At 41.6% G+C, this 24,685-nt stretch overlaps 1 protein-coding gene across 3 annotated transcripts in view; it reads left to right on the forward strand.

Annotated features, from left to right (window-relative positions):
* Positions 1-24,685, forward strand: part of MRP (Multidrug-Resistance like Protein 1) — a 78,924-nt gene that overhangs the window by 5,517 nt on the left and 48,722 nt on the right. For 2 of the 3 annotated variants that reach the window (XM_080277250.1, XM_080277252.1), the window contains exons 2-12: positions 2,381-2,557; positions 5,441-5,566; positions 5,931-6,065; positions 6,752-6,877; positions 8,225-8,418; positions 10,117-10,305; positions 10,956-11,133; positions 11,812-11,980; positions 12,649-12,800; positions 14,010-14,147; positions 21,225-21,371. In XM_080277250.1, the coding sequence (XP_080133376.1) occupies positions 2,381-2,557; positions 5,441-5,566; positions 5,931-6,065; positions 6,752-6,877; positions 8,225-8,418; positions 10,117-10,305; positions 10,956-11,133; positions 11,812-11,980; positions 12,649-12,800; positions 14,010-14,147; positions 21,225-21,371 (1,731 nt within the window). The remainder of the gene's footprint in view (positions 1-2,380; positions 2,558-5,440; positions 5,567-5,930; positions 6,066-6,751; positions 6,878-8,224; positions 8,419-10,116; positions 10,306-10,955; positions 11,134-11,811; positions 11,981-12,648; positions 12,801-14,009; positions 14,148-21,224; positions 21,372-24,685) is intronic. The other variant, XM_080277251.1, reaches the window with a different exon arrangement.

Consider the following 24,685-nt stretch of genomic DNA (forward strand, 5'->3'; position numbering starts at 1 on the left):
ATATCAAAGCTTTGAGAAGCTTGATATGTTTCTCTTCTTAAATACTTCACCCTTTCTGCATCTCATTCTCCTCCAGTATCAAATATTCTGAAGCTGAGTGAGGCTGGGTTTGTTCCTGTTCCCTTAGATGATCCTTTTTTGACATGTTGCATCAGGGAGAAAAGTGACAGACATGCTCTAAATGTGAAGAAAACACAGCTTTTGTCCCTGACTGTTCTTGAGGGAAAGCAGCTTGAATTGTTGGGAAAGGAGGAGAGGAGCGGTCTGCAGTCATCTCTGCAGCTTTGGTATTTATGGTTTAGGTTATTCATGGTTTAATAAACCATCTAAGAATACATGTGTTAAAACATAGATGGTTTAACAACCTGAGTAAACTCCTTCAGTATGAGGAGCCTTTGTTAACTACTTAATTCAGTTACATATTTTTCAGTTTATTGTTATCATCAGAACGAAAGGGAGGCGGAGGAAAGGTTTAGGAAGTGGAAAGATGGTATGGGACACAAGGGCTTAAGGGTAAATGCAGATAAAACAAAAGTGATGATATCAAGGGTTGGTGGTGGTACTGTCAAAGACGAGGGAGAGTGGCCATGTGCAGTTTGCCACAAGGGCATGGGAAGTAATTCCATCTTGTGCGATGTTTGTGATAAATGGGTGCACAAGAGATATAGTGGTATCAGAGGTAGACTGCGAGATAATGCTGATTTTATGTGTACGGCGTGTCGGGGAGAGCAGGTGGAGATTGTCAGGCGTGAAAGGCTTGAACTTAACGGTGAATCTCTTGAGTGTGTGGAAGAGTTTTGTTATTTGGGGGACATGTTGTGTGCTGGAGGTGGGGCTAGAGCCAGCTCTGTGGCTAGAGTGAGAGGTGGTTGAAAGAAGTTCAGGGAGTTCTTGCCTCTTCTGACATTGAGAGGACTCTCCCTTTGTGCTAAGGGGTCTTTGTATGCAGCATGTGTTAGGAATGTAATGCTGTATGGTAGTGAGACCTGGGCAGTAAAGGAGGAGGATGTTCGCAGGCTCAGACGTACAGAAATGACAGTGATTAGGTGGATGTGTAGTGCGTCCCTGTGTGCAAGGTCTGGGGAGAGTTGAGAGGGAGGATGGGACTGGAGTGTATTGGTATTGTGATGAGGAGAGGTAGATTTAGATGGTTTGGGCATGTGGAGAGGATGGGGGATGATAATTGGGTGAGGAAGGTGAGAAGTGTTAATATTAGGGGTGGGGTTATGAGGGGTAGACCGAGAAAGACGTGGGACGAGGTCATTAAGTGTGACCTCAGGGTTAAGGGACTGAACAGGGAGGCTGCAATAGATCATGCAGCATGGAGAGCCGCCATTAGGTGACCAAGGCCGATGCATGCAAGCATGTTGGAGCCTTTAAAAACGAAACGTAGACAATTTTATTTCAACTTGGGACAGACCTTTAGCAGCGAAGAGATTATTGAAGGCTACTGTATATCTATCTCTCCTGTTCAAAAAGCCTCTCCAAAGTGTAGTACCATACAGTATAGCTAATTATCAGGTTGCAATAATAATAAAGATATTGCCTAGATTCATGGGGTTAAGTTTAATATTGCCTCGTATAAGCAAGAAGAGGCTTTGATTCAGGAGTTAAGAATTCACTCAAAACTTTTCTCCTTATGAATATGTTTGATCCTGTGATGTTGCTTTGATGGAGGCTTACAGGGTTTAGTAGGTGCCACTGTTCTGATGCAGTAATACTTTTGAATTGGTAGTCATGATGTTATATCGGGTTTTGAGCAAACTAAATTCCTTGGAAGAACAGGCTTTTTAGAGAAACAGAATAGCAGTCATTATTTTTAACTCCTTGTATCTAGGTGATGTCTTATTTAGTTCATTCTTACTGCTGCCATTTGGTAAAGGGAAATATTAAGCTTGAATCTAATATTTCTAGCTTGAAAAGTTTGTCACAGGTTAAATAAAACCACCAAGAGGTAGCAAGAATAATGCCAAGATGTCCCCAGGTTTAAGTGGTTATCTTCTTCAGTCTGATGGTGTATCTTGCTTATTCTTGTTCAGTTAAAGAATATGTGTCCTATTAAAGTACCATAGTAAAAGAAGACTACAGTGTATCCAGCTCATCCAAGTCTCCAGACCTGAAAGCATCTGGAGAGGGCTAGAACAGCATATTAATACTGTACATTAACTGGGCTGAAGTATTATGTATATACTGTTCCCCTTTTACCCTCCAGGATTACGAGCAGAGGACAAAGTATAACCACATCTTATCAGATTGAAGTGTTTAGTATGGTCCTTTTGCCTTCCAGGATTATGAAATAATTTAACCAAAATTAAAATATATTGTAGCTAAATACATTTGATCAGACTGAAGTGTTCAGTATATCTCTTTTGCCCTCCAGGATTATGAACTGTCATGGAACACAACAAACCCTGACCTGACGACATGCTTTGAGCGGACAGTGCTGGTATGGATTCCTTGTGGCTTCCTGCTATTGTTCTCTCCTCTGGAGGTCTTCTATATCCGCCAGTCCTTGGACCGCCTTGTGCCTTGGTCCTTAATCAATATTTCTAAACTGGTAAGTCAGTGTTGGTCGTTGTTCATATTTTTGTGGCCCCAGTCTCATCTGTCTGTATTGCCTTTTGCCTTAATCCTATAAGGGGTGGCCACAAATGAATTGCTTTCATGTTATCCTGTCCTCTGCCATCAATACCCACTCAAAATTCAGTGCATAGACAACTCACTGTGCCCTCACTTCATCCACCCACTTCATGCACCTCTGTCACAACATGACCTCAACAAAAGATCTTTGGGAACACCCAGATAAAGTGACCGGTTGTTGATTTTGTTTTGGTTGTGGCCCTAGACTTATCTGAACATGAACTCAGTGGACTACAGGGTCAAGTTGCACTTCTGCAGTCCACCATCCTCCATGTAGGGGATATGGAGGGAGCAGAAGGCTGTCTGTATAACTGGACAGTAGATTCATCTGGTTATATCAGTGCCACCACATCAAAGCATCCCTCTCCCAGCTCCAAACTTAACTAGTTCTCTACTGCCAGACCTGAGAGCATCACTGGGAAGACCTTGTTTGCATCACATTACTACGTGGCCCATATTGTAGTTAGCTTAGCATACTTAGCATTTACTGATGTGCATATGACACCTTAATATTTTCTTGTATGTTATTTATTGTTTTAAACTGGGAAGACCACATGTGTACTATATTATTGTATATTACTTCATACTATTGATACCGTAGCTTAGCAGACTGTAAAGTGCCCTGTTCTTAGTTTTATTATTATTATTATTATTATTATTACTACAGTAGTCCCTCGAATATCTGACATAATAGAGCCAAAGGCATGTCCGGCTTATGGCAATGTCCGGGTAATGAACAATATTCTCCCTACAATACCTAGACCCTACCTATACCCAACCCCCAACCTATACCTTACCTATTTGTACAGTACCACTGCTTACTTTGGCAGTGTTTTCCAGTCATTCAGGCACATTTAGACATCAAAACACAGATAGGAATATCGATAATAATTTATAACACCAAGAAAAGATGCAAAAAAAATACTATCTATCTATCTATTGCCAGATGCCCCAATCCCATTCAGGGTGGCCACAAACAAATCATCTCCACGTCGCCCTGTCCCCAGCCATTTCACTGCCCCTCCCCCAACTCACACCCCCCTCTCTCATACACCTCTCCACCCCATCCCTGGATCTCATCCTCGGCCTTCCCCTCCCTCTTCCCCCCTCCACCTCACTCACATACACTCTCTTTGTCAGTCTTTCACCCTCCATCCTCTCCACATGGCCAAACCACCTCAGTGTATTCCTCATAATGCTTCCTATCACATCCACACCACAACGCTCCTTTATATCCTCATTTGCCAGCCTGTCTCTCCGTGTAACTTCACAGGCTCCTCTTATATAACTCATTTCCACTGCTCTCACTCTTGACTTGTGTCCTTCCAGCAAGGTCCAAGCTTCACTTCCATACGTTTTAGTTGGTATCACAATACTGTCGTGTAGTAATTTTTTCACTTTCATGCTCACTTCCCTGCTTCTTATCACTGCTTTCAAGGAACCAGCAACCTTTCTTCCCTGCTGTACCCTTTCAAGCACTTCACCTTCCAAACCTCCATCCTTACTCATCACACTACCCAAGTACTTAAACGTACTCACATTTTCCAGTTCCTCACCATCCAACCTCGCTGTTGGAAAATCAGTTATCTTTGTGATAAGTGGTAGCTGCTCCTGGGGCACCAAAAAAAAAAAAAAAAAAAAAAAAAAAAAAAAAAAAAAATCCACGGCCAAATATGCCACTGGAAATTGAGTATATTGGTAAAAATGATATACCATCATCTTTGCTGGTGTTTATCCTGTAAGGTAAGCTAATAAAAACACAGAAGACTAATGAGTAAAATAAAACTGCTGTGAGAATAAATGGTGTTCAAGAGTAAAACTTACCTTCATATAAATTCCCACCATCCTCATGCAAAATTTTTCCACACCTTGCATGAGTTAAGCTTATGTCTAGATGCAGAATTTCATGACCTTTCTTGTGGATTTCATGGAATTTTGAGATGACCAATAGTATTCGAATAAATCGCCAAAAACTTTTAAAAGTCACGGGTCAGTGCTGTCAGTGCGAAGGAGGGGAGAGACTGAGGGAGTGAGGGAGGAGGCAGGAGGCCTGGCTAGCAAGGTGGGGAGCATGGGAGGATATGGAGGAGGGACGGGAGAGGGGGAGAAGCGAGGCTGTGGGCAGAATGTTCACCCCTCTGTCATGAGGCAGACGGGTGCTTTCACCTGCCTTGTGGCTTGTGGTCTGGCTTACATGTGTGTTGGCCATTGGGAAACACAACTCCTGGTGACCACGTGACTTAGGACGTTTGATGTAGAGGTGGATGGGCACTTTCACCTGACTTGTGGCTTACGGTCTCTGTTAGATGCGTGGTGGCAGTTGGGAAAGGCTAATCCTTGTGGCTGCGCGACTTCGGACATTCAGTGGGGATGCATGCGGATGTTTTGACCCCACTTGTGGGTTATGGATGGTATTACTCGGGTGCTTGAGGTTCGTGGGGAGTGATTGGACCAGCATGCTACTTTGACCATTCAGTACAGGGGCGGGCAGATGGACATTTTAGCTCAGGTTGTGGGTTATAGCCTATTTCCCCCGCACGGCTAGAGCCCAGTTGCCACGATACAGAATGTTTGAACATGTCGGCTGGCTGGACAAAGTTCTCGGGCACTTTTACATCCAGATAACAGCAAGTAAATTTGGATAATGGTGTAATAAAGCCAAGGTCCAGTATCCGGATAACAAACAGGTACGGATACTGCACGTCAGGACAAATGAGAGATTACTGTATTATAATTGTTATTATTATTATTATTGTTGATTATGGCAATATCCATTACTGATTATAATTTTTTTCCCCAGGTGACTTCGTTCTTGTTATTGGTGCTTCAGTGCATCAATTTCTTCCATGCTGTACAGAGGAGTGGTAGTGGGGAGTTTGTTCCTGATGTTGACTATGTTACTCCATGTATATTATTTTTTACCATAGTAAGTACAGAGAGAGAGAGAGAGAGAGAGAGAGAGAGAGAGAGAGAGAGAGAGAGAGAGAGCACAAGGGAATAAATAGCAGGCTGATACTTCCAGACATTGGCTGTTACTGTTTGTTGGCTATTTTTCATGTTAGTAAGGTGAGAGAATGAGATTATGCCTCTTTGTATTTCTATGAGAGAGAGAGAGAGAGAGAGAGAGTACTTCCTTATACAGTATTCTTATATTTAAGAGCAAGAGGGAGAGATTCTATTACATTACTTGTATTATTATACTGGAGAGAAGAGAACTACTTTTTGCACTGTTATACCAGAGAGAGAGAGAAGAAAATAATCACTAAGCTTTTTCAAAATCTCCTGTACAGTTGGTGTCAGTGATCTTCATGTTGATTGAAAAGAAATATGGAATGCAGTACTCCGCAATCCTCTTTCTCTTCTGGTTCCTGCTGATGGTGTGTGGCATCTTTGAGTTCCAGACACTTATACGAAATGTTGATGAGGTAAGTTAGTTGTGTGTGTGTGTGTGTGTGTGTGTGTGTGTGTGTGTATGTATTTGTTTGTAGTGCAGGGGAAAAAAAAAAAAAAGGGTGATCCAAAAATCAAGGTACATTCATTTTGAGGTACCTTGACACATTATATGTAAAAGACTGGAGGTTATAAGCAGAAGGAAATACTGATTGAGGAATACAGTTCCAGATTTAACCAGTGGCATATACAGCATGCTCTTGTCGTATGATTGAGATGCATTTATGAAACCCAATCATGAATCAGTTGATTTAGCATTGTAGCAGTCATATAAATGAGAAAAAGATCCCATCACAAGAAGTGGTGGATTGATGGTTACAGTTTTTTCTTTAATAATGAGGACACTGTGTTTTTGTTGTTTCAGAATGATGATAGGTGAAAGGATCCAGTTTGTGTGACACATGTTATACTGGACATCACTGTCATCAATGCGTTAGGATAATGATGATAACAGCTCTGGTAGTGTTTGTGCTGGAATGATGATGATGATAACAGCTGTTGTTATTTTTTTTTTCTGCGTAATGGTAGCAAAAGAAACCAGTATGTGTGTGTGTGTGCTAAATGATCTAGGTGACTGGCCACAGTGATGATGATGACAGTTGTGACACTATTTGTGCTCCGGTGCTGTTGATGTAAACAGCTCTGATGCTATTTTTTTCAGTATAAGGATAGTGAAATGATCCGGTTTGTTTGCTATATGATCTACTGGCCACTGACTGTCATCATGTTCCTGCTAAACTGCTTTGGTGATGCAACTCCACAACACATGAGATACCCAAGAGGAAAGGTGGGTTTCATCTTGTTGCTGTTGTTGCTATGATCACTACAGTACTTCCCTTTCACATTTGTAAATCATCATCATCATCATCCAGACCTTCTTTCACACCCTTAGGCAGGGTGTGGAATAGCAGTGTCCAGATAGCCCAAGTTTTCCCAATTCAGTGGGCCACGCTCCCATTCATTCATCATTCAAGCCCACGGAATCCTGGCTCCATCAGATAGGCCCGCCAAATTTCACCACGTTCTATAGCTTCACATTTGTAAAACATTGAATAAAAGTTTACAAACAGTCCTCTGCCAGCGTTGTGTCTTGCCCTCCATATTTGTCATTCCTCCCCAAACAACAGAGAGAATCCTGATCTTGTTGTGTGTTTTATATTGCCATCATATCATAATAGTTTATTTAACACCTTCCATTGCCACAGCTGGCAAAGAAGTGTAGGCAGACTTTTGCTCATGGCTGTGTTTGAGAGAGTGAGAAAAGTCTATCTATCTATCTATAGCCCGACGCCCTAATCCCACAAAGGGTGGCTGCAGACAAAATGCTTCCAAGTCGCTCTGTCACCCACCATCTGACTACCCTCCCCCCAACTCACTCCCCCCTCCCTCATATACCTCTCAACTCCATTCCTCCACCTCATCCTCGGTCTTCCCCTCCCTCTCCCTCCCTCCACCTCACCTACATACATCCTCTTGGTCAGTCTTTCATTCTCCATTCTCTCCACATGTCCAAACCACCTCAGTGTATTTTTCCTAAGCTTCTCAACCACATCCACCCCACAACATTCTTTCACTTCTTCATTCATCAACCTGTCCCTCCATGTCACTCCACATGCTCCTTTCAAGTAGCTTATTTCCACTGCTCTCACTCTTGACTCGTTCCCCTTTTGCAAGGTCCATGCTTTGCTTCCATACGTCAGGGTAAGGATCACAATACTATCATGCAGTGACTTCTTAACTTCCATACTCACCCAACCATAGCTTTGGTGACCCAGTTCCATCAAGTGAATGCAACCAACTTTACCTGCCCTGTTTCTTTCACAATATCCAAATCTGGAGTTAAGTGCATTGTTCCCAAGCCAGCTACCCTTTTCCTGAACCATGACTTAATTTTCAGGTTGTGGTAGGGCCCAGTACCATCAGGCAAACACAATTGAACAATGCCTGTACTTCTTTTCCCACAGGATCTAAATCCCAAGCTAAATGTGTTGTACTTAAGCCAGTTGACATTCTACCTGGATTCTCTGGTGTGACAAGGATATTGGCAGCCCCTCGCCCTAGCTAGCATGTTAGTGACCTAGTTCCATTGATCAAATACAAGTCAATTATACCTATACTTCTTCTTCTTCTTCAGAAGCCAAATCCTGAGCTCAGTGCATCATTCCTAAGCCAGCTGACATTCGCATGGCTGGATCCTCTTGTGTGGCGAGGGTACCGGCAACCCCTCAAGCAGGCCAACATGTGGAACCTTACCTATGAGAATGCTGCCAATACCATTGTAACCAAATGGAATAAGCATTGGAAAAAGGCTACCAGCAAGGCGCAGAAGTAATTTTTGTTTTGTTTTAACAGCCTGTCTAAATACATTTACAGTACCTACCTACTTGCCTACCATTCAGCCTATATTTCTGGATGTCCATCTATCTGTCTATCATTCAATAAGTATGTTTGTATGTATTTGCTTACCCATATATGTTTGTTTTTGTCAGTCTGCTTGTTGGCAGTATTTATCTGTCTGTCTGTTTGGCTGTCTATTTGTGTTAATGTGGATGTGCTGGAAAGTGTTAGAAGTGCCTTGAAATGGTCTGGCTGTGTGAAGAGAATAGAGAGTGAGGGATTGACAAGGAGAGTACAGTATATGTGAGTGAGGTGGAGGGAGAGGCCAGGGATGAGATTGGGAGGTTTATAGATGTGGTTGGTGAGTTGAAGTGAGGACAGCTTGATGACAGAGAACAGCGATATCAAAGTTTTTTTTTTTTTTTCAAGCATGAGTATAGGAATGAGAGAGAGAGAGAGAGAGAGAGGGAGCATTATAATTTTAAATTCTTGCATAAGAGCTTCGAAGAATGCATGCATATTCTTTCCTTGCTTTCTAAACCCTACCTTCCCCTGTCTTTAATTAAAAAATAAGTCAGGATGATTGTTATTACGATAATCATGGATTACTATTACTGTATTATTATTATTATTATTATTATTATTATTATTATTATTATCATCCATCCATCATCCAATCCAGTGTTGCCCATGGGGGTGTAGGAGCCCGGGGTTAGGCAGTTGGTCCTGACATTTAAGATGAGAGTGACCGACCTCACTCATCCCTGAGTGGCATTACGTGAGCAATAAACCCCAACCATCCCTTGGATATAAACCTTCACCAGCTAAATCCTATTGGAGCACAATAATTACCCACTAAACCACCAGACGCCATAATTTGGTTATATGGTTACCAACCAGCGTAGTAAATAGTTTCCTGGTATACAGGAAACCATTTGGCTTGACACTCAGTGTAGAGTCACCCATAGGCAGAAGGAAGAGGAAAGAATGAAGGAATGAAAGACAGAAGAGGGAGTGTAAAGTCACCCGTAGGCAGAAGGACAAGGAAAGAATGAAGGAAAGAAAGATAGAAGATTATTATTATTATTATTATTATTATTGGTGGTAGGTGGGGATGCTCACTATCCACTCACTTGATGTAGTGCTGCTCTCGAGTGACTGTCCTTTCCTCTCTTCCTTCCATCCCCTTCTGTCTTTCTTTCCTTCATTCTTTCCTCGTCCTTCTGCCTATGGGTGACTTTACACTCCCTCTTCTGTCTTTCTTTCATTCTTTCCTCTTCCTTCTGCCTGTGGGTGACTCTATATGAGTGACAAGCCAAATGGTTTCCTGTACACCAGAAACCATTTACTACGCAGGATGGTAACCATATAGCCAAATTTTGGTGCCTGGTGGTTTAGTGGGTAATTATGGAGCTCCAGTCGGATTGAGCCAGTGAAGGTTTATATCCAAGGGGTGGTCGGGGCTTACTGCTCATGTGATGCCACTCGGGGATGAGTAAGGCTGGTCACACTCATCTGAAATGTCAGGATTAACTTGCCTAGCCCTGGGCTCCTACGCTCCTCATGGGGCAACATAGGATTGGATGATGAATGAATGAATGATGACTATTATTATTATTATTATTATTATTATTATTATTATTATCTGATAATCTAAAATTATGATGGTGATTATTATTATTATTGCAGGAAAGCTGAGAAGAATGAGTGGGCAAGCTACAGCAGCAATGGTGTGGCTGTGGGAACGGCCCCAGTCAAACCAAAGCAGGTTTCTGTCATGCCTACAATGGCCAAAACATTTGGCATTCAGTTTGTTTTTGGTGCTGGTCTCAAGGTTTGCTATGATGTGCTGCAGTTTGTCAGCCCCATTCTACTCAGGTAAGGTTGTTGTTGTGGCTGTAGGTTTAATATGAGGTTGTAACTAGCACAGTATATATTTTGCTATTGTGGAGAAAATAGATTTATTTATCTATTTGTCACAAGATGCCTTAATACCATATGTGGTGGCCATAAATGAATCATTTCCTTGTCACCCAGTGCTTTTGTGTCAGGAGGCGATTTGTTTGCCGCCCATTTTTAAACTGCAAAGTGGTGGAATGTATGTTGTGTTAATTAGTCCTTCATATGTGGTGAAGTTATTTGGCTTTCATTTTCTGTGATGCAGCCCTTTGGCTTGTTGTTTTGCTCTTTGTCACTCCCTTTCAGTTCATTTGAGGTGAAACATGACTACAAGCTTGGTAACTAGCCACACATTGATCACTTTCAGGGAGGAGACTAACCCACAGTACAGTCAGTTGGTGATATCGGCTCTGAATGACCATACACAAGCCAAGTCCAAACTGAGACTCTCACATTGTTACAAATCTAATTACACATCTTTTTTTTTTCCCCAACAGCTCTCACCAGTTCTTGAAAAGTATTACTGTATGAGAGAGAGAGAGAGAGAGAGAGAGAGAGAGAGAGAAAGAGAGAGAGAGAGGGAGGGAGAGAAAATGATGATGTTGCTGATAAACATACTTTTCCTGCAGCAAACTGATAGACTTCACGGAGCACGAGTCAGAACCCAATTGGAAAGGTTATTTCTATGCTGTGCTCATGTTTGTTGCTGCCCAGACTCAGTCCTTTATACTGGCCCAATATTTCAAGAAGATGTATGTGGTTGGCGTGCATTTGCGGACAGGTGTCATATCTGCTGTGTACAGGAAGGTTAGTGCACTGCAAGTTTCAGTTAGGATGATGAGAATGGTGTATGTGGTAATGATGCATTTGTGGACAGGCACCATGTCAGCCACATGTAAGAAGGTTAGTATTGTATACAGAGAGTTTTGATGATGGTAATTTCACATAGCCCATTGGCAGAGTAATACAATACAATTGGATCTTCAGCATTTCCATAGCTTTCCATCATTACTCGCATCATATATTGGTTTTAATCTCATGTCACATAAACTCAGTATTGAACATGGAAAGTTTAGTCCAGGTTAGAGTAAAAACAAGTGCAGTTTATTCTCGCTACCTCCAAATGTTATTATTCAGCTTTTTGGAGACTTTTGGCAAAGGTATACATGAAGGCAATGTCTACCTTCTTCAGGACAAAATGTTTCTTTAAAGCTGAATGAAATAGTCTGGACATAAAAAGGAGTTGATGAAAATTATATTGCTGGAGAGGGATGCTATCACACAGTGGTACTGATATATCTGGGTTGCTCACCTGTTTGGTTATGCAGTTCCCCACAACTTAGTTCCTATCCCCAAGAGTAGGGTGGTGGATTATAGAAGGGTGCCATGGACCTGTAGTCCACTGGATTCACATTCAGATGAACTTGAGGCTACAACGACAGCGATGAGTGATGGGGTTAATCTGTGCAACATTGGAATTGGCAGGCACTGGTGATCTCCAACTCAGCCCGGAAGGAATCAACAGTGGGTGAGATAGTAAACCTCATGTCTGTTGATGCCCAGCGATTCATGGACCTTATGCCCTATTTCAACATGCTGTGGTCTGCACCGTTGCAAATCGCACTGGCTCTCTACCTCCTTTGGGACAAGTTAGGTAAGGCACAAGTATGCTTGTTTGTGTATATGTGTTTGGTGTGGATTGCTGTACATGTGTGTCGGTGCGAGGGTGGGTGGGTACTACTGCCCTGCTTCAGCTTTCACATCAAAATCTATCATTTTAGCCAAAATAAAAAAAGGTTGAGAAATGGCCGGCGCAGAGGCTACCCATAGGGCTTAAAATAGCTGGCACGCGGTGGCTTTACTCTTCATCCCACTATGCTATACCTTTCTTCTTTGTTGTTACTCTTACCACACCATACACCTCTTTACCATTCCTAACTAAGCAATCTCTGTATACATTCCACAGGCTATCCAGATCCAATTCACTGATTCAAACTCCTCCCCTACTTTGGCCCTGTATTCATTTGCTATTTCTTTGATCCTTTGATATATATATATATATATGTATATTCATCATCATCACCATCATCCGAACCTCTTTTCCCACCTTAGGGGAGTAGCAGTGTCCAGAATGCCCAAATTTGCCCAGTCCAGTGGGCCACACTGCCATTCACTCATCATTCAAGCCCCCAGAATCCTGGCTCTATCAGATACGCCAGAAACACTCACCATGTTCTGTAGCTTCACATAAATGTATCGTATATGTAAGTTGAATATGATTCCTAAGCTAACCTTACCTAACTGGTTATATTGTGTTTGCAGGTGTGTCTGTGCTGGCTGGTGTGGTGGTAATGGTTGTGCTGATCCCGATTAATGGTCTAATTGCTAACAAGACCAAGACACTTCAGATTAGCCAGATGAAGAGCAAGGACAAGCGTGTTAAACTCATGAATGAGATACTGAATGGAATTAAGGTAAGTCATGTCACAAATGTTATAAATGTACATTTTTTGACACCCATACAAGATTAGAAGGGATGTTTTTGTACAGTGGCACTGATATCACCAGGTGGCTTTGCTGCTTACAATACAGTAATCCCTCGATTATCTGCCATAATAGAGCCGAAGGCATGCCCAAAAAGTGGAACCTTCTGGACAATGGACTTCTCCCCTGGTTCCCCTTAGTACATACCCTGACTTTGAAAGCCTTTGTAAAGGCCACTACAGTACATCATACAACACTTGTTCCCTCTTCCTCCCATCACCTAGCTGGTTGTAGCATCCATGGCTCAGTGGGTTAGAGCGCTCTGACCAAAGGGTTGGAGGTTCTTGTCCACCCAGGGGTCATTGGTAGACATCAGGAAGGGCATCTGATCATAAAGTGTTACATTCTCCAAAACTAAAGTCCTCTACTCAGGGGCTATGCCTTAGCCTTTGTCAAAAAAAGGGGACAGCATAAAACTCAAAAAAAGTATATAAATGAATAACTGGCAACTCTTGAGTTTGTGAATGTGCCCATTGGTTTGATTTGACAAGGGTTTGTGGTATTATTTTTTCCAAAGACCACTATAATGGGTATAACAACTGTAGTTTATGTGCAAAGAGCGTGGATTTGGGGGATATTTTGTAGGTGGGACTTAAGGCACAAATGCTGCCACCAGGACTATTCATCATGTATGAATTTTATGAATAGCTTATGAAAGAGTGTATGCATCGATATTATGGAGCAGAAAATCAGCCCAGTATCTTACCGTGGTGTAGCTGTGGTGAATTTTTGAAATTTAGTGGACCTTCTGTTGTACCAAATAGTGACTGAGGCATTCATGGAGTGGGTTGTGAACAGTTGAAAAGGCTCCAGATGCACCCATATTCAAGTCATTCAAGTCTTCCCCAAAACAGTGTGTGAAAAATTAAAACTTTGGCATTATACTGGAGCCGTATGTTTCACTGCACCTTGGAATGGCTGTGCCTTCATGTCTTGGTTCATGGGTTATCTCCCTCTGTATCCCCCAGAAGGGAGCTGCAAGCTGAAACTGTCCTTCTGCAGTCCACTGTCCTTATTAGGAATAGGAACTGAGTTGAGTGACATTTGTATACCTGTAGTGGACCCACCTGGTATATTGGCACCACCACTTGAAGGCATCGTAATTATGATTTTGATGATGGTGAACTTTTTTTCCCCAGGTTCTGAAACTCTATGCATGGGAACCATCTTTTGAAGCCCAGGTTTTGGATGTTCGAGCGAAGGAGATAAAAGTTTTGAAGCAAGCAGCCTATCTTAATGCTGGGACATCGTTTATTTGGACGTGCACACCATTCCTGGTCAGTGACAGAGAGAGAGAGAGAGAGGGAGAGAGAGAGAAAACCTTACCCTGTTCTTAGTTAGGGAAAAAAGATCATGATGATGGTGATGATGATGATGATAGAGATAGAGAGATTTTGAAATCTGAGTATTGCAGATCAGCATACCCCTACTGTGTTGCATATCTTTTACTTGCTTCAGTATACTGTATACAGATTTATGAAATACAGTATTTAATTCATTACAGGTTTAGTGGTTAGAGTGACACCCTTGCCTAAGTTCAATCCCCAGGAGGTGATTGGAAGTTTTTTGATCCTGTAAAACCATCAGGGGATGTAGACTGGTCATCAGCCCTTAAATGTTGCAGGTTTTTTGATCATGTAAGATCATCTAGGGAAGTTGGCTGGTCATTTGTCCATAAATGTTGCAGGTTTTTGATCATGCAGAATTATCTGGGGAAATAGGTTGATCATCTACCCTTAAATGATAATTTAATCTTTAAGAGGCTACTGGAGGTTTTCATCGTGTTATGCCTTCAGGGTACGTAGACTGGTCATCTACCCATCAGTGTATGAGTATGTTAGTCCCATCTGCTCTTGCACCTCAAGTGGAGTAATGTGGGGTTGAATGTAAATGGAATATCGATGATGATAATGATAAATATAATGATGTATGTAGTTTGGTATGATGATGAGGATGATGTTGATGATAGTTTTTTCTGTGGCTCATCCTCGGGAGAAAAGATCAGGGAATTGTTGGGATGGTTTTCTGTGTGTTGGTGGTTTAAAAGAGACCATGATGATGATAATGATGATGATTTGGGGGGGCTTGATGCTCAGGTGACGCTAGTAATGTTCATGACATATGTGCTGAGCGACCCTTCACACGTGCTGACTGCGGACAGGATCTTCACCTCCATATCGCTGCTCAACATTCTCAGGATGCCAATGACCATGCTTCCTTTCCTCATTGTAGCAGCTGTCCAGGTAAAAAGATTCAATTATCCTTTGACCTGCTCCAGCTGCAGGATTCGATATCTGTGTTGGGATGTCTGTGATTGCAAAATTCCTCACTTCACGTGATTTCAGTTGCAGTACAAAATATGAGTCAGAAACAGCTCACTATGCCTTCACACCACAACAGACCTACTCACCTCATGTGCTTCACTATCAACACACTCACCTCATGCATTACACTATCACAGCACAGAGAGTCTTTTATCATAGCCTTTCTCTGGGAGCACTGAGTACATGTGGCCAGTTTCCTGTGGTCCACCTGGTTCATGTCTAGATGAGCCTGGTGATACTGTAACACAAACACATCATCATCAGTCGTGCTGGAGCATAACCTCATTGACGGAGATTCTCACTGAACAAGGCAATTTTTATGAAATGTTTACTGTATACTGTTAAGTGAGGAATTATTGTAGTTTTTGTTCTTCGTGGTGGCCAGGTGGTGTGTCATAGTTTGAGTTGGTGTTGGTAAGAGTGATTGCAAAGCGACACTGCTAAAGTTGAATAATTTTGTTTGTAGAAAAGCACCAAGCGCAGACAAGGGACCTGTGTCATTCAGCGTATCACCAAGCAGGTGGGGGCGCTCACCATCCACTCAGTGTAGTGCTGCTTTGGGTGTCTGCCCTTTCCTCTCTTCCTTCCTTCCTCTTCTGTCTTTCTTTCCTTCATTCTTTCCTTCTCCTCCTGCCTACAGGTGACTTTACACTCCCTCTTCTGTCTTTCTTTCCTTCATTCTTTCCTTCATTCTTTCCTCTTCCTTCTGCCTACGGGTGACTACACTGAGTAACAAGCTAAATGGTTTCCTGTACACCAGGAAATCAGTTACTACTCAGGGTGGTAACTGTATAACCATATTATGGGACCTGGTGGTTTAGTGAGTAATTAAGGTGATTCAGTTGGATTGACCCTGTGCAGGATTATATCCAAGGGGTGGTTGGGGCTTACTGCTCACGTAATGCCACTCAGAGGTGAGTGAGGCTGGTCACTCTCATCTTAAATGTCAGCACTAACTTGCCTGGCCCCGAGATCCTATGCTCCTCATGGGGCAACATAGGGTTGGATGGTTAATGGATGGATGGATGGATGGATTGCCAAGCAGGCTTCCTTAGGGAGTCCTGAAGAAGTCTACTTGGCAAAACAATGAATAAAATGGGTCCCTCCTCTGAACTTGATGTTTTTCTACATACTGTCACAGCCAATGTTGAGTATACCATGAATAGGTTAGTCTTTAATATGAATCCTTAAAGTGAGACATGGGTTCTTGGCGTTTGTTCACATATATTTGCGAGCATGTAAAGCAGAAACAAGTATGAACTAACACATTGTATTGTATTGTTTTTAAAGGCTCCAAGACGCATGTGAGCATGTTGGTGTCTTTATAAACGATATGTTATAATACACTGTTAGCTCATACATTCAGATTCTGGGCCATTTCTGGCAAGTGCATGACTGTGGAGAGAGTGGGGGAGTGCTAGGAGATGAGAATAGGTGGGGCTAAGAATGCTGTCGCTCTCCCAATCCTCTCACTGACTCATCAGCCAGAAATGACCAAGCACGGTACAGTTGGTACAAAAATCCATTCGTCTCTCCTGTCTTTCTCATCGCTGGTTGTAATTGCATGATTGAAACAGTGGACAGAGATGCATATCACTCACAAATGTATGGTGATATAAACATCTGGCTAGTATGTCACATTCTCATGTCTGTGAATCTGTCAAGGAAAAAGAGGCAGGAAAGTTGAACAGACTTTTATATTTGATTGTACTTGCGAGATTTTGATTTTCTCTCTTCTACGTGCTTGCAACTGTACCTTCTTTAAGTGATGAAAACTGACATTTTTTTGTTATATCTAGCAAATATGATAAAAGCTCTGTGGCTCTGTTTCCCTTTGCTGTAATTCTTACCAGCTTTGTTGTGATTTCTATAGTATTCTTGAGCTGGTATTTTTAACTGTTAGGGGATACTTCTCTGTTGTATATTGGGCTTTTATTTGTTTCCTGTGTATATTTTTATTGGACTACTGAACCAAAGGAAAAGGCTTGCTAGTGTATGTCCAGAGTTGGTCAGATATGAAAATATGTGTGGGTACCCCTAGGGTTGTTGTCATAATGAGATACTCAGGGTTGCAATGGTGAATGCACCAATGCCATGTTTAGCCAGCCAGAGAGAGGTCTGTAACAGTTCATATTAGATCCAGTGCAGGAGCAGACATCCTCAGTAGGAGACTAGTAACCAGAATTAATTCTTCCTTATGCTGGTAAAGTATGAATGGGGAAGAGTGATGCTTGCAAAAGTCAGTGTAGTAATAGGTGTGTTTGTGTGTTAGAATTTGTATATGCCAACAGCTGAACTGACAGGGTGAAAATATGCAAGCATATGAAATGGCATGCTGCCAGTACCCACTTTCAGTATCTTGTTCCAGAACCGTCCAGGATTGTAGATTGTTTAAACTCATATCCTTAACTGCACAGTTGTTATGCAAATACATTATAATGTGAATTCAAAGTTGATATGTTTAAGGGGTTTCCAAAGTGGGTTCCTTGAGGGACATTTTTGCCTAATCCAAGTCTAAAATCAGTAAGTAAAGTTCAGTCACCTGAACTATCATTTACTACCACTGTATACCAGAGTAGATGGATATCAGTTGTAATGCATAACAGAAAAGATACTTACAGGTAGTACAGTATGTTGTAGCATTTTGAATCTGACATAGGATCCCTAACCCATTGTAATTCAGTTAATGGCCACATTTAGTCAGATTGGAGCGTTGATTTAACTGGTAACCTAGGAAACTCATTTCTCCATAACTATAGTCGATTAATTTTTATGCAGTCTTAACTTACAATTCAAGCTGTGTAAGTGGACCAGTTTTGTCAGCTAAAAACAGACTGACCACTTCAGGAATCTCCATCATTGCAACCCTTGGTGCTGTATATCTTGTACTTATGTATACAGTATGTAGTGTGTAATTTAGCTTCTGTTGTTTTTGCAATACTTTAGACGGTAAGTTATGTAATAACTGTTCTGATTTGTGGGATTTGACTGTGTTCAGTTTAATGGTTCTCATCCTATTATGCTTTCTTTTTCCTTGTTTTCTGGACTCTACCTTACCCAGTCGTTAGGTGGGGAAAAGGAGGTCAGGAAGATGCTGCTGCTGCTGCTGCTGATGATGGTCATTATCGTGATAGTGATGATTGAGGAAACTGTTATTACTTTTTATTTTGCATTTTTTATTTTTTTAATATGTGTACAACCCAGGGCGTAGGCCTCATAGCCCGTTACCAAGGCCCAGAAGTCTTCCTATTTCCATACATCTCCACATGTCACCACTTTGGTGCTAACACCCATTGTCTATATTGAATACATGCAAGGGTTCTGTCATACAGTATGCTTCATTTATCTTTATGTATTTGTCTGTGGGCAGAGACCTGACACCCTGTTCCCTGATGCCCAGTTCTCCTTTGTGTCACTCTTCATCATATTTCACTACTTCGACACTCGTACCCCCCGTCCTCGTTGAATAAATGCTAGGGCTGTCTCATTCAGGACTGGTGTGATGATATTAACAAGGGAGTAGTGTAATCCTGTGCCACACACCTTCACATGTTGCCACTCATGGCTTTAATAACCACCATTCATGTTGAGTAAATGCTAGGTCTGTCTCAGCTAGGATTGGTCCGATGGTATTAGTGGGGATGTTTTTATGACATGTCAGTGGGTCTTGTAGTCTTTTTGCAAAATTCACATCTAGTGGTCACAACAACCCAGTTGGAGTGTCAGCCCTACATAGCTTTGATTCCCAAGAGGTACCTGGAGTTTTTTTTTTATCATGTAATGCCATCCATGGAAGTAGACTGGTCATCTACCCTGAAATATACTGAAATGCGATAGCCTTGATGTTATTCTGCGCAATAGTGAATTTAAGAGAACTGGCACTTTAGAGATACAAAAAGTCATCTATTATTATATTATTATTATGGTGTTGATGTGGACTGATAGGAAGCGTTAGGAGGAACACACTGAGGTGGTTTGGCCATGTGGAGAGGATGGAGGGTGAAAGACTGACGAAGAGAGTGTATGTGAGTGAGGTGGAGGGGGGAAGAGGGAGGGGGAGGCCGAGGATGAGATGGAGGGATGGAGTGGAGAGGTATATGAGAGAGGGGGGTGAGTTGGGAGCAGGGCAGTGAAATGGCGGGGGACAGGGCGACTTGGAGGCGATTTGTTTGTGGCCACCCCAAACGGGATTGAGGCGTCTGGCAATAGATAGATAGATAGATTATTATTATTATTATTATTTCCCACCCTAGGGCAGGGTGAGGAGTAGCAACATCCAGACAGCCTAAGTTTGCCCAATTCACTGGGCCACACTTCCGTTCACACATCATTCAAGCCCACAGAATCCAGGGTCCATCAGATATACGTTTTCGTTTTTAAAGGCTCCAACATGCTTGCATGTGTCGGCCTTGGTCACCTAATGGCGGCTCTCCACGCTGCACAATCCATTGCAGCCTCCTTGTTCAGTCCCTTAACCCTGAGGTCACACTTAATGACCTCGTCCCATGTCTTTCTCGGTCTACTCCTCATAACCCCACCTCCAATATTAACACTTCTCACCTTCCTCACCCTATACCAAGAAACTTTTACCACGTTCTGTAGCTTAACACATAACGTATCTGATAGAGTCACTCCGAATGCTGTTGACCCTGTATAGAGTCAACAATTGTGCAGGGATAAAGAAAGAGTGGAGTCAGCTTAGCACACCCAATCTCTTGGAAGCAGATTTTACAAGAGATGTAATATGATCTTTCCAAGATAAGTCCCGAGTAAATGAAACCCCAAGCATGTTCAAGGATGATGCAGGATTAAGCTGAATATTATTAAACATTAGTGGGTATACCTGTGGAAGATTTTGTCGGGTTGATAGGTGTAAGAACTGAATCTTAGATGCATTAAAAACAACCATATTATTTTTACCCCAGTCAGAGATACGAGCCAAGTCAGACATTAGGTGTGCCATAGCCTCATCCCTTGTTTGTTGAAGTAACTGTTTGTCCAACTAAACTGTTATGTTTGATTAGGTATAAGTGGGTCAGAACACATGATGAAAACACGATTTTTTAGTCCGGGTTTCCCGCCCCAGACATAGGAAATGTTTAGGGCCTTTGCAGCCTAGGGGTTAAACTGCATAACAAACTCTCAAATCCAAAATGGTTTGTTCCACAGGCTTTATGGTAAATGGAATATTTTGGAAAGTGGAATCATGCCGATAACTGTGAGAAAACCAAGTATCTTAATAAATAGTCTGAATTGCTGTGAAAGTAAATACTATGAAGTCCCTTGCATGAGTAATTTATTACCTGCTCGTATTCATGGCCACAGAAGAACTTTGTCACCGTGTGTGCATTCATTGTATGAGGACATGTGATATCAACACCCCTGTATAGCAAGAAAAAATATTTGGAAAGTTAAGGATGTTGGAACTCTGGATGTTTGGGTTTGGAAGTTTGTACAATATTTATTTATTAACTGTTTTTTTTTGTAATATTACTACTGTTACAGGTTGTATTTGTTTCCCTCACCACATACTCCCTGGTAAACCTCGAAAGCCCCTTGACTGCTTAGAAAATTTTTGTGTCCATTGCATTGCTAAACATTCTGCGCATGCCCCTTGGTTTGACTCCCATCATAGTGGCATATACAGTGCAGGTAAAGAGTAATGGTGATGATGATGATGATGTTGAACAGTGGTGCCCGAGTTGTTGCACTGATTGTAGCACGTTTGGTTTGATGAAGATCTCTATCTCCTTTCAATTCCTTTCAGTTCGGTGAATGGCCTGATATAGTCAGTGTTTCATAGGTACTGGAGAGGAATGCCTTCACACGGTGGCACTGATATAACAGGATGGCTTTACTGTTTGGTTATTCAGTGCAATACAGTACAGACATGACACTGCTCAGCACCCTCCCTAGCCTGTAAAAGGATGATTTTGGATGCAAGGGAAGGGTACCTCAATTGGGTTCATATATAACAACAACAGATTGTATTTACACCAAAACATGTGTTATTTTGTGGTATAATTACAGGTTCTCTTTGCCATCCTCACCACATACTCCCTGGTAAACCCTGACAGCCCCTTGACTGCAGAGAAAATATTCGTGTCCATTGCCTTGTTAAACATTCTGGCCCTGCCCCTTGGTTTGACCCCCATCATAGTGGCATATACAATGCAGGTAAACACTGATGATTATAAACACTGGTCACTTGGTAGCATCATTGGCTATAGTGCATTCATTCTAAACTGATGAAAATCCTTAACCCCTTGGTAGCTCAGTTGATGTCCAGATGTAGTCAGAGTTACATAGCTACATGTACAGTGCCAACTTAGTAAACCCCTTTTCCTTCTATACAAACAACTAAACACATCATGTACGGCTCAAAAATCATAGAAAAGATTCTCCCTTATTTGGTCAGACAATATTAAAGTAAAATAAAATAGAAAATAAATAAGTAAATAAGGCTGAATTATGGGCTGAAACTTAATGCATGATGTTTATAGTTTGTATGTAGGTGGTAGGTGTGAAAGACTAGCAAATACCAAAAGCATGCAAAAAATAACCCGTCAAAAAAAGTTAAAAAAAGAAAAGTGAGGGGCTTCCTAATCTAAGTGGGTTTAGAGAGTTTATAACACCTATTGTATAGGGATTTATTTTGCATTTTCCACCTCAGTATCTTCCCATGTGCTGTTATATAAGCAATGTTGATATTAAAGCAATATAAACAACATGCAGGAGAATGTTAAGGTGTAAAATGCAAAATGTATCTCTTAGCAAGAAGTGCTGTGAATCCTGAAATTTATGTAATACTGTCTTTCCTTTGACATTTCTGCACTCAATACATTTGAGAAGTTGGAGGTTGAAGATGCAAACTGGAGAAGGTTGGTCAAGTGCTGACCTATTGTGTATTGTTATTATACTGTAGCTCTGTTTTTACTGTAAGCAACTGGGATGCTCCCATTACTTGAATACATAGTCATGGTTCCATTAGTCAGTAAGCCATAATTATGATTTAGAAGTGAGCCTCCATGCTTAGTAGTCAGATTAGACATCCAGTCTGACAACACTTGGCCATCAGTAGAGCTGGAAAGCGATGCCTTAATATGGTAGCACTGATGTAATGAGTGGCTTTGTTGCCCAGTTATACAAAAATCCCACAGGTCACTACCAATCTCCCCAAAGGAGGATGGTGGACTGCAGGAGAAGGACAAGTTTATCTTGCAGTTCACTGAGTTCATGTACAAGTGAGCTTTGAGCCACAGCAGCAACTGAGCTGAAAGGAGTGAAGAATCTTGTCATGTTAAAATAAATGCACTATCTACAGCATAACTTAGTGACTTTAGTGGGAATGATGTCTTAGTTATTTATATGGTATGATAATATTAATTGTTCCCTTCTTGTATGGCACACATCATTGCTTTTTCATCTGCTGTCACCATAACCATAGCATCCTTCGTAGTTCCTGGTAATTACTTGGTAGTGATCCCAGGGATGGAGAGGGTGCCTTCATGTGATGGCATCAATAAAAACATCCCTCTTTTCTCTCCTTGTCATCAAAAGGAGGATGGTTGACTGCAGGAAAAGGGCATTTTCCTCTTGCAGTCCACTGTGTTCTCATCCAAATGAGCCTGGAGCCACAGACAGCAGCAACAGTAGTGATCACATCTGTCATACCCAATTTGAACATCACCATTCCCTAAGCTTTTGCCACTAACCCACGTGTAGATATTGCATAAGACTGGATCAGACACTGGTGCAATGAACAGTCTTTTGTAGTTGCTGACTGTACAGAACATTCCCTCCAGCCTTAAGCCCTGACCCTGGAGAGAGAGAGAGAGAGAGAGAGAGAGAGAGAGAGAGAGAGAGATACAGTATATGAAAGTAAAAATAAAACTATGGATGTAAAAAAAAAAAAAAATTGACAATGGAAGGAAGAAAAAACTTGACAAGATGTAAAAAAAAACCTTGACAATGGAAGTAAAAGAAACCTTGATGATGATTTAAAGTAAAAAAAAAAAGAGGCTGTAAACTAAAATGTCCTTGGCAGTGGAAGTAAAAAAAAAAAATTGACAACAGAAGTAAAAAACCCTGTACAATTAATGAAAAAAAACCTTGACGATGGAAATAAAACGTGGAAGTGAAATATGCAGAGGTTTGAGTGCTGTATTCTAGGTGGCGTTGTAGTACCTTTTCATAAATTATTTATCTTTCATATTACACCTTGGTATTTTCTTGTATACTATTTTTGTTATTTTAATATAGGTATAGTTTGCATTAGTAACATGGAGAGCATATTGAAGTGTAGGCTGCAGAAGAAATTTTTAAGGAAGGGGGGCTCCAAAGTCTGTGCCACCTGGAGAACAGCATGGCATTGAGCTACATGTACCCTCATACTGAAAATTCATTTAAGTATAGAGTTACAATATAAATCCCTTTAATTATGCAGCATCTTCTTGAAGCTGAGTATCTTGAATGCATTGTCCATTTTGTATTACAACAAAAGACTTCCAGTCTGACCACCAATAATCCGAATTTCCCAATACTCTGAATTCTTGAAGGCAAAATTTTTGGAAATTTTCTGGGCTTTATCTAAGGATTTATCTGGCTTGGACTTCCTCTTGGACTTGGATGTACCTGCCTGCAACTATTCATCTACACTTCTATGTATTGTATTTCCAGTGTCTAAAACAATAACCCATATAAATTTGGGTGTTTATTTAATGATCATGTACATATTTCCAATATTTTCAAAGGTCCCTCCCAATAGTCTGAAAAAACCACTAGTCTGAAAGACCCTTGGTTCCCTGCCATTCGGATTACAGGACTTTTACTGTACAGGTGGCCCTCCACATTCGCTGGGGTTAGGGGACACAGACCTCCGTGAATGTGGAATTTCCGCGAGTGTTTGGTGTACCCTCCCGTAATTGCCTCTACAGCCGCAAATTACCCGCTGTGAGCAGGTGTGCACATAGTGTACCTAATAAACCATATCTGGAACCTGAAAGCAGTATAAAATATCACAAATAGTTACAGACCAACTGTATAAAAAAGTTTTATAACAAATAAGTTTTGATTGGGTATGGCTGTACTAAGTTAGGGTAAATATGTACCTGGTGATTTCCACAAACTCACGGGACTGAGTGCATCTCACACACATGCATGTGAATGTTGGCAAGTCATTAGCTACGTAGTTACCTCAACTTCTTACAGCCATATCCGTTAAATTCAGAGTTAACTCATCGCTGTCCCGGAAGTTTTGACGGATGAACTCTGATGGCTTGTGATGATGATGGTGATGAACATGACATTGAAGATGATTAGCCATGCAGTTACTGATGATGGGTGACTGGATGAGATGATGTGATGAGATGAACATGTGAGAGCACAATTATTGGGTACAATAACGAAATAACGGGAAGTTTGGCGTGGCAGCGTAGAGACAGTGAAGTGACGGTGACAGTGGCAGGACACGCACTGAGGGAGAGACAGAG

The sequence above is a fragment of the Coenobita brevimanus genome, chromosome 69, assembly GCF_032717465.1.
Source record: "Coenobita brevimanus isolate Jiangsu-jjx chromosome 69, ASM3271746v2, whole genome shotgun sequence".
NCBI lineage: Eukaryota > Metazoa > Arthropoda > Malacostraca > Decapoda > Coenobitidae > Coenobita > Coenobita brevimanus.